The sequence below is a fragment of the Salvia miltiorrhiza genome, chromosome 1 (genome assembly GCF_028751815.1).
Source record: "Salvia miltiorrhiza cultivar Shanhuang (shh) chromosome 1, IMPLAD_Smil_shh, whole genome shotgun sequence".
Classification (NCBI taxonomy): Eukaryota; Viridiplantae; Streptophyta; class Magnoliopsida; order Lamiales; family Lamiaceae; genus Salvia; species Salvia miltiorrhiza.
The window spans coordinates 8,571,398-8,582,512 of NC_080387.1; the positions used below are offsets into that span (position 1 = coordinate 8,571,398).

The window sequence follows — 11,115 nt, forward strand, 5'->3', positions numbered from 1 at the left end:
GGGTGCATTTTCAGCTCTTCTGGGTCACTTCTCAGCATCGGTTTTTCAGCCCTGCTCGAGTGCATTTTCAGCCTCGCCGGGTCACTTCTCGGCATCGGCTTTGGAGTATCTGTATCTTGTTCCCGGCACTCACTTGGATGTATTGCCTCGTGGGAGACCAGAAAGATAGGGCAAAGATGTTGAGTGAATGTTGCAGCATTGTCTGAACATGATGATATTGTGAAAGATAAAATTGTCGGGCTATTGGAGTGCATAAATTGGGCATACTCAAAAAACATATGCTATTAGAATATTGTATTTGTGCAAAGGGATCACTGAGGGAATTTATTATGTTTAAATCTGAATATATACTCCTTCAGTGTAACACCCCGTATTTTGAGAAGCTATTTGTGCCCTAGCTCGAACTTAAATTAAGTTTTTAAATAGTAGCTAGAGTAATTATGCAAGTGGGCGAATAAATGAGATAAGAATCATTAAGAGTTTATTTGGAGGCGATATTATTTTCTCGGGTCTTATAAATTATATTATTGAGAAACCTATCTTCGCCCTATATTTTTATTGAAATGTCTATGTGATATAAATATTTTACTTAGTAGAATATTCACATATGATTTATTGATGCATTGTTATTATGATATTAGTAATATCATAATTGAGATAAATTTTTCCTCACACGTGAATAGATATATTTTCATGGGATACATTCCTACACACAAAATAAGAGATATAATTATTCAAGTATATATATATATATATATATCTCTCTCTCTCTCTCTCTCTCTCTCTCTCTCTCTCTCTCTCTCTCTCTCTCGTCCATCTCCTCTCCCACGTCCTCTTCTCTTTCTCCCCCTTAAATGAAGCACACATGCAAGCATATAGTAAACCCTCTATACCTATCCCTATCTAGCAAACAAGCTCCACAATTCATGCACTCACATGCACATGCACACATTTCTCTTCTCTCTCCCTTCTCTCTTCTCTTCTCTCTTCTCTCTTCTCTTCTTCTCTCTTCTCGACCTCTCTCTCATCTTTCTCTTCTTCTCTCTTCTCACTCTCATGCTTCCCTTACCTCATGACACCCTCACCCCTTCACCTTCCTATTGCCTAAAGCTCCATAGATCATCATCAAGCATGTTCCCTACAAGATTATGCATTTATGAGAAAAGATCACACCATCCCATCACCTCTCATCAAGACAAGCCCCCCCCTCCCCCCCCCCCCCCGCTTCTTTCTTCATAAGCTTCGGCAGCCCTCTCCCTCTTCACTTCACCACACTTTCTTTTTGTTCCACCAAATATAGTAAGAACAAAGGTTTCTTAAAGTGTTCATCTTCAAGCTCAAGCTTCAAAAAAATCCTAAGCACCATCCTCTACTCCACCTTCTTTGATTTTGTTGGTAGTAACCTTCAAATCCTTTTCTTATGATATGTATATGTTTATATGATGAACAAGCATGTATATTGAAGCATGATAGTCCCTTCTCTACTTCTATGATTTTCGAAAATTTTGTGAAGGAAAGTGTTGTGAACTCCTTCAAGCTTTCAACTACTTTTCACATGCTTATAGACCTCTACATGTTAGATGCATGAGAACGGAAGACATATTCTTGAAAACCCTTAGGAGGGTTATATATTATGATATTTGAATAATGATGAGTTCTTAGTGTGAAAATGCATGAGAATGGTGGTGAAATTGAAGATCTAAGATGATATGTGTAAAAGTTATAATTTCAACCACTTTGGGAATTTTTCCTACGTACTGGACTGATGAGTCGACGGGGTTTCCCTCGTCTAAAAATCTTAAAACTTTTATGGTGTGTAGATATATGTGTTTTTCAAATGCTGGTAAAATTTCAAGTCATTTGGACTTTGTTTACTACCTTTTTAAATTATAAAACTTCCACTGCAAAATTCCACCGGAAATTTGGAAGGGCAGTCATTGGAGTCACACATTTCAGTAACTTTCAAAAACATTCAGCCTCCCAAATTTTTATGGAAGAAAGATACATGTGTTATACAGATGCACGTCGAATTTCAAACCATTTGGGCAACTTTTACTATTGTTTTAAAATCCTAACTTCCAGTCGTGCAAAACTGCCGAATCTGGTAGACTGTGGGAAAACATCCATATCTCTTAAACCACTTGAAGTTTTTCACTCTACTTTTTTTTAAACGAAACTAGACTCAAAGAGGTTTTCATCAGTATAAGTCTTGAATCTAGGAGATTTCTGAGTTGAAGCAGTTTATTTTTTTAAGTTGAGGCAGAGTAGAGTGGTAAGCTGTAGGTGTCCGAAATTTCTACTTTGATTTTGTATTGAGGATTTTAAAGTTTTGGTGGAGCAATACACCATGATATGTCATGAAAATGCTACTAGAAAATTTTATATATATTCCATAGCTTACATGAATATTTGAGAATTTATTTACAAGGGTAGAAGATTTCAAGTTTCATAGAATGATTTTCAAGTCATTTGACTGTTGTGATAAATTGTGAAAATGTTTTATGTGGAAAATTGATTATTGCAAAGTATGAATGACTATGTGATTTATTTGAATGCTATTTACCTAGGATTGAGAGTCTTTTAATTGGATAAGATATCCAATTAAATTGGGAGGTCCAATTGAGTAAACAGTAGAGAAGTTATAAGATGAGATTAAGCATATGATGAAAGCATAAGTATTAAGATATTAGTTAGATGAATTTCTAACTAGAGTTTATTTTGTCACATGGCAATCTAAACCACGTGCGCCACCAAAGGTTCGAGTGACGGTCGGCGTTAGTATGACTCTGAGCGTTACGTCATCGACCCTTGAGACAGGCGGGCTTTATTCTAACTCTATTATGGCAAACTACCATGATAATGAGTTCAAATGCAAAATCTTATGAAAATGAAGCATGTTGAAGTATTATTGATGAGTATTATGAAAATTGTCAACTTGCCATATTTATTATTGACGAGAATGAGATGTGGTATGTTTCCTCTATGAAAGACATGACTATGATCATGATGCAAGATATCGGACTTTAACTGATTTATATGACAGTAAAGGTTTTGTGCGCAGAGGTGATCGTGAGCCGTCTCTAGTCAGCCGGTCACGGTGATTTGAAGGAGGCCTCCTTCTCTTCACCTAATATATATATGATATATGAGTTCTCATAGTTGGCACATACCCTAAATATATATTGTCTGCAGACTAATGATATTATTATGATGATGCAAATGAGTTTATGACAGAAAAACATGAACAGGTATTTTTAAATCTCACTAAATCCTGTTGATGCATTGAAAAGGGCAAGATTGACATATAGCTCTAAGAGCAACATTTCAATTATTTCCGGCATAAGTTCACTGAGTACTTTTGGTACTCAGCCCTGCATATATTTCTAAATGTGCAGGTCTGGCTTGGCGCGAGGATGGGTGAAGGTTGTTGGAATTGTCAGTTGGTTGTGTCTTTCCTATGTCTCATATTTATTTTTATACGCTTTGACTCTATAAGTAATTGAACTCCCTACTATATGTCTTCACACATATAGTAACGTATCTCGCTGCATAACTCTGATGAAACTATTTTATTCAATTTGCTTATGCTTGTAATATCCCATAAGGGAAAATACTTTGCAAACCCTTGCTAAGTCTACAATTGCTTATTTATGTTTTATCCAGGTAAGAAAATATTTTAGTCTTGAAATCCTTCTTTAAAATCAGTATAGTTTGCAAATGCTTCCGCTAAAACAAGATGTATTTCTATTTTTTTCACTATTTCTTTTATTAGTCGTACGATACTTGGTATATGCTATCACTGGCTATATCGGGCTGCGACATTCAGACTTTGAAACTTCAAGATTTTTCGACTATCAAAATAGTTTTTGATTTGTTTATTGGGACTTCTCTGATTTACTTATTGGGTTTTCTCTTATTTATTCGTCGGGTTTTCTTATGTCTTATTTACCGGGTCTTCAACAATCGTGCTTGACTTCTAAAGTACGCGCATGACACTGGGGGGAGGGGGGAGTAGGGGGTGTATACCCCCGTCACCGCTTATATCCTATTTTTTAGTGATAAAAAATTTTAAAATTTAAGGGAATGGAAGGGATAGCGCTGCTTAAGCCCAGTGGCGGATCCAGGATTATAAAATCGGGGGGACGATCGATAGAAAAGTTAAAATTATTTTGAACATAAATATTGTCTTATATTTAAAATGAAAAATCATCATTACAATTGAGCGTTGAGCCCGACCCGACGAGTCTTCATTTTCTGAAATCGATCAATTACATCATCATCGGGAATTTGTAGAAACATATTTTTCTCAATGAAAGTAACCAAACAATCATTTAACAATTGATCACCCATGCTATTTCGCAACCTATTTTTTGACATAGGTCATTCCCGAAAATACTCTTTCCACACCTGCAGTAGCGACTGGGAGAATCAACACCAACTTGATTAGCAAATAAATTGTCGGATATGTCTCATGCTTTTTGTTTCTACAAGCATCACCGAAAGGGCACCAAGATCATTTAAATCTCCAAACCTATCTGTAACAGCCCGGCTCCAGAGTTGACGGCTGTCCCCACAGACCAACACGAGTCTTTTCTAGCGTGTTTTGTCCTCACTCGCACGCTCCCTGAGAAACTTCCCAGGGGGTCACCCATCCCAAAATTGCTCCAAGCCAAGCACGCTTAACCTTGGAGTTTCTTTCGTATAGGCACCAGAAAAGAAGATGCATCTTGTTGATATGAGTAGCACCTATCAAATCACTTAAGCTCTCCTCGAATATGCAGTCCCATACCTGCATATTCTTGGAATCCCTCTCGTTCGGGTGTGTTTCGGTTCATCCCTGCGCCCCTCCGCTTGGAAGTCTTAACCGGAGCCGCTCCTTGTCCGTGCCTCTTTCGCACCGGCGATCACTCCGCACTTCGTCCCCGGACGTCACAGGCCCACCAGCTTCCGCTTGGTTCATCCCCGAACCACACCGTACTGGGAGAGGTTCGGCTCTGATACCACCTGTAACAGCCCGGCTCCAGAGTTGACGGCTGTCCCCACAGACCAACACGAGTCTTTTCTAGCGTGTTTTGTCCTCACTCGCACGCTCCCTGAGAAACTTCCCAGGGGGTCACCCATCCCAAAATTGCTCCAAGCCAAGCACGCTTAACCTTGGAGTTTCTTTCGTATAGGCACCAGAAAAGAAGATGCATCTTGTTGATATGAGTAGCACCTATCAAATCACTTAAGCTCTCCTCGAATATGCAGTCCCATACCTGCATATTCTTGGAATCCCTCTCGTTCGGGTGTGTTTTGGTTCATCCCTGCGCCCCTCCGCTTGGAAGTCTTAACCGGAGCCGCTCCTTGTCCGTGCCTCTTTCGCACCGGCGATCACTCCGCACTTCATCCCCGGACGTCACACTATCATCCTTTCGCAAATCTTCAATACATATATCAAGTTGGTATTCAAGAGACATCAACTCAACACCTGAAAATTCAAATATCAACTCTTATCTTTTTACATATGTTGAATAATATATCATATAAAATTGACATTGAAGAATCATAAAATTAATACCTGAAAATTCAGATAGATAAAATGTGGCAAGTTTAAGTATTTTCTCCTTATCATAAGAAGAAAAACCATCTCGGGGACTTAAGCAAGCCATGCATTTAAGCAACTCTGTATTAACCTCGTCAAACCTCTCATTGAGCTCCATAAGCTGCAAATCAATCACCCCCACAAAAATTTGAATCCGAAAATGCTGAAGATTGGTCTCTTGTTGAACAAAACGCCTTGATCTACCTAGTGGCATATAAGAAGCCTCCATATCGGGAACAACAATGCCATATTTAGTGCATAATGAAGTGACTTTATCCAAGAGAGTTTCCGATCCACAACCTCTTGTTTTTTGCAACAATTGTTTAGACAATGAAACAAGAGACACGACATTCACAATATTTTGATCTATTTTTTGCAAAGCAACACACAAATAATTAGTGTATCCAAAAATAGTCAACATCAAGTGCACCATAAAAATGAAATCGAATGACTCAAATGAGTACAAAATGGCTTGAGCTTTAATCTGATCTTCTGAACATGAAGCATTCTTCCCAATCATCTCAAGTACCTCATGAACTATAGTTGGAAAGATGTTAATAATATTCATAAGAGTTTTATAATGAGACCCCCAACGAGTATCACCAGGTCTTTTCAAACCTACCTCTTAATTCAAACCCGATCCACTCTCAAGTTCACCAATTTCCAAAGCATAAGCAACTTTTTGAGCTTGAATTACTCGAATCATATCTCTTCGCTTACAAGAAACTCCAATCACATTCATCAAGTTTGCAAGTGTTTCAAAAAGCCAACTACAATCATTAAAATGGTAATACAAATTAATAATATATTCATTGATAATTACAATTTGCACGCCCTAATTAAATAAAAAATTATAATTAAATCAAAATCTCTAATCTCAACCATTATTATTAAAGATCATACTCCAATTATCAAAGAAAATTAATTAAAAAAAAACATGCTTACCTACTATAGCGACTCAGCGGCGCCGCACTTGAGAATTGATAAGAAGGGATGAAGTAGGTCCCAGCGCCAGCAGCCTCCAAACAAAGTGTCGGGACTTGGGCTTGGGCCTTCGGGGGGTATGGGGATTAGAGAAATGGAGTTAAAAATTGGTAATTTGGTGTTTGGTGTCTGTAGCCGTGTAAGTTACTTAGGGAACACTCTAACCCTTTGTATATTATTAGTTCTAAATATATTATACTATGTATATATACTAAAAAAAATTTTTTTTTTTGGGGTACAGCTGTACCCCCTTGCACCCGTCTGCGTCCGCCCCTGCCTAAGCCGCGAGCTCCTAGAGCTGCCTTAGCCGCAAGCATTAAGTTTTAGAGCTGCCTAAGCCGCGAGCTCCCAGAGCTACCTTAGTCGCGAGCATTAAGTTTTAGAGCTGCTTAAGTCGCAAGCTCCCAGAGCCGCCTTAGCCGCGAGCATTAAGTTTTAGAGCTGCCTAAGTCGCGAGCTCCCAGAGCCGCCTTAGCCGCGAGCATTAAGTTTTAGAGCTGCCTAAGTCGCGAGCTCCCAGAGCTGCCTTAGCCGCGATCATTAAGTTTTAGAGCTGCCTAAGTCGCGAGCTCCCAGAGCTGCCTTAGCCGCGAGCATTAAGTTTTAGAGCTGCCTAAGTCGCGAGCTCCCAGAGCTGTCTTAGCCGCGAGCATTAAGTTTTAGAGCTGTCTAAGTCGCGAGCTCCCAAAGCTGCCTTAGCCGCGAGCATTAAGTTTTAGAGCGGCCTAAGTCGCAAGCATTAAATTTAAGAAGGTGCCTCAACTTTGAGCTATTACAAGAAAAACTAAAAAACAAAAGGAGTCGTTGGTCGTAGGCACAATGATAATAATAAAAAAATGGCTCAATGAGCACGTTCGAAATGGAGTTTCTCATTGTTGTTATTATTGTTGTTATTCTAATATTTTGACAGGGTATTCTTGTGCTGACAATTTAGTAGGGGTATAATATTTTATCATTGATTATTTTGCAAATTTACAAGTATGCAATCTTGGATAAGTTACAGGGCTGAAGGCTAAAATACTTGGACCTTACTTGGGAGAGCAGCACAACGCTGATCTTACACAACAAACTTCAACGATTGAACTCTAAGAAGACACAGTTCAACCGGACTGAGGAGGAGTAGCTGATGAGGAGTAAAATATGCATCAGCGCTGTACATAGTGGAAATCCCATCGTTGGCCGGATCACCCGTGTTAATGCCAAGCTTTAGTGGAAATCTAGCCTTGCCAGAGTGCAGCGCTCTCGGAGACGGCTTTGCCGAGAGCCAGCTTTGACATCGACTTGGGCTTCATTTATCTGTTTTGGGGGCTTTAGGGTTAGGCCCAACTAGTCATCTATAAATAGGGCTTTGTACATGGGAAAAGGGGATTCATTCTGACTACTTCACTTGTAATGGTAAACTCTCTCTAAAAATAGTGGAATTACTTGGGTGATTTCCGTGGAGGTAGATCTTTAAAGATCGAACCACGTTAAATCCTTGTATTATTTTATATTTTTATACGTTTTATCTTTGGGTGTTATTTCTTGCTTCATCAAGTACCACCCAACCCTTATTATTGCGTCTGAACTTAATCAACCTGCAGGGTTTAATGCAATAAACATCATTGAGCTCCTTAAAGGGATGTCATTATCCTCTATCGAATACGAGTACTAATACAGATAATCAAATATAATATATTAACCGCTATCACCCAAGATACAGAGTACTCAAGTTACTATATAATTCTCACTCATAGTAAATCAAAGTGATACACGAATTAACATATATATTCGAAATCTTATTAGTATTAAGATTTTATTAAGTCTCCGAGATCTTGATTCTTCACTTAAGTCAGATAGAAGAATACATCTCACTGTGGTCCTATCAATACGTTATGACGTACCCGTATAGATAAGTAGTCAAGACAAACTGCTTCCATCTATACCGCAGCCTAAAACGATGACTCGTCCTAAAGTCATCTCGGCTGTGATTATATTATATCTCTTAAGGTTAATCCAATTATATGGTCTTCTGTGATCTACAACACACCATATAATCTACTTATATAGAGACAACGGACATACATATGCAATCATGAACACAATCAGATAGAAGATTAAATAATGAACTTAGGAAATATTGTATACAAGCATAAAACATTCTTGCTTTCAGTATACAAATCCAACAGTATTCCCCCCCATACACCTATTGTAGACCTTCCAGGACCCAACAATATTAATCACATTGATTGGGCGGCAAGGGCTGTTACATAATGGAGTTTGCAACCTCGAACACAAGAATCTTCTCGTTATCCATGAACTTTCTCTTCTTGGAGGCGAACTCCTTAAAGAACTTCACATAGGCCGGGACACTTCTGATCACGTCCAACAGAGGCAAGTTGACATTCACCTTCATCAACATGTTGTAGAAGTCGGTGAATTGTTGGTCTTGCTTCTCAATTCTAAAATGACTCAGGTAAGGAATCGGCGGTTTATAGGGCTTGACACCCTATCACACTAGGACGACCTCATACGATTGCGAGTCAATCCCATAGGGTGTTTGAGTTGAGTCAATTTTGGTGCCGTTGCCGGGGAGCGCAGCTTTCTAGCGAGCACTGCACAGTGTTCTTGTTTTGGCCTGTTCTCACTCATTTTAAGTCCGATTTTAGATCCATTTTCTCTCACGAACTCGTATCGAGACGAACTTCAATTCTTATTAAGAAAACTTAACTCAATTATGTCTCCATTTTTTGTCTACTTATTAATCAATTCGAGCATAAAATCCTGAAATTACAAAATTAGCAAATAAGCTCAAATCAATCAACTCTTGAGTAAACAAGACGAATATATAAATCAATATCACGCCTAAACACCCATAAAACTCATCACAAAATAAGGCTAAACAGTTCTTAGTTTTTATTTTATGGGAGGTTTCTATATTAACCCAACCATATATATATATATATATATATATATATATATATATATAGGGTTAGCTTATATTGAGATTTTAAATATTTTGAGATTTTGAGATAAATGAACATATCAATAAATTCTTTGAACATAACCAATATAACTCATGAACATATGAATCTATTTAATTTATTTAAAAAACACGCCACTTGTAGGGATTGAACCCCAGACCAACGCGCGTTCATAAAAATTAATTGACAAGTTCATCAAAATGTACTTATATGTTCATTTATCTCAAAATCTCAATATATATATAAATCTCAATTGAACCAATTCCTATATATATATATATATATATATATATATATATATATATAGGGTAGCGCTATTCAATGAACTGCACTTAGTCTATAATATAAGACTATATTATGATCGTAGATCACTAAATAATCAATGGCTGCGATTAAAAAATAGATTAATTAGAGGTTCATTACTTAAATGGATAAAATTCATAGTGATTTTCGGATGAAGGGCAAAGTTGAGAATGGGTTTTGACCTTCCATTTATCCAACTACAAATTTCCGATTTTCGTGCCCATTAATTGTACAATTAAGATTTGAAATGATTCACATTTTGATTCTACACGGTATTGAGGAGTAAATGAATTAAAAAGAAATTTTAGTCGAATCAAATCAGTAAATATTTACTGAAATTAAGAATATAATTAATTTCATCTATTAAAATATATCAAAACCCTATTAAATTTCAGCCAAATCGAATCATATTCTCTGAACTAGAAAAACTCAACGCCGACGGAAGATAGGAAATACAGAGTTCTTAGTTTCCAGATAGTACTCATCGCCGGTTCAGTTCATCTACAAACAATGGCGCGCAGGAAATTTGATCCACCGGGTAAGAAATTCGATGATTTTGTGAAATGTTTCGATAAATATGGCAAAAGTTTCTGATGTAAAAAATGGATTTCGGTTCATGAGTTAATGTGTAACTTATTTTTCGTGTGGTGGTTTGATCTACTAGTTTAGGGAGTAGTATTATTTTTGGTTGGGTAATTTTTTTTGGTGTGACATGTTATTCAACCAATAGATTCGATGGTCCCCCTAATTATGTTTTAGTACACCGTGGATTTTAATAGGATGTTCTATGTCGTGTTCTATATTTTTCCCGGATCATTCTTCATAGTTGTTATGAGCGTTTATTTTGTAAAAAAACTTATTTATGTATTCACAAACCTTAGGCAGTGTGTTTGATGACAATATTTTTCTGTTTGAATTTGTTTTGCTATTTTTCTAATTCATCCACATCTCGATGACTACTTTTTTTTTTCCTTCAGAATTTAGGGTTTGAACTTGTTTTTATTTTTCCTTGTACTAAATGGGCACTTGTTCCATTAATTTATTACACTAGTGTGTGAATTTGACTCGCACGTTGACGTAGTCATATTTTTAGGTTGTTCTTTTATCTGAATTATGGTTCGTTTTAGTAAGTAACAAAGTTCTAGTTGAGCTGTGGAATATTATTCAGATTCATATTATTTTTAAAGTAATTACTGTAATACTTTGTTGGGCAATCAATGATGGTGCAATTGCTGTGCGAAAAAATGCAGGCCAAAATATAAGTCATGCAGAAAGCGAAAA

General features: G+C 37.3%; 1 protein-coding gene across 1 annotated transcript; it reads right to left on the reverse strand.

Annotated features, from left to right (window-relative positions):
* Nucleotides 1–1,081: 1,081 nt before the first annotated feature.
* On the reverse strand, nt 1,082–8,969 carry LOC131014828 (uncharacterized). The gene is made up of 5 exons (XM_057942973.1): nt 8,818–8,969; nt 6,221–6,354; nt 5,561–6,121; nt 5,385–5,470; nt 1,082–1,138 (listed from the first exon to the last, which is right to left on the reverse strand). The coding sequence occupies exons 1-5, from the start codon at nt 8,967–8,969 to the stop codon at nt 1,082–1,084; spliced, it is 990 nt and encodes a 329-aa protein (XP_057798956.1).
* Between the last annotated feature and the right edge of the window lie 2,146 nt (nt 8,970–11,115).

Coding starts and splice junctions, on each gene's coding strand:
- LOC131014828 (XM_057942973.1), bottom strand. CDS start 8,969: ATGTTGATGAAGGTGAATGTCAACTTGCCTCTGTTGGACGTGATCAGA. Junction 6,122..6,220: donor TGAACTTGAGAGTGGATCGG/GTTTGAATTAAG, acceptor TTCCAACTATAG/TTCATGAGGTACTTGAGATG. Junction 5,471..5,560: donor TTATCTATCTGAATTTTCAG/GTATTAATTTTA, acceptor TTGAATTTTCAG/GTGTTGAGTTGATGTCTCTT.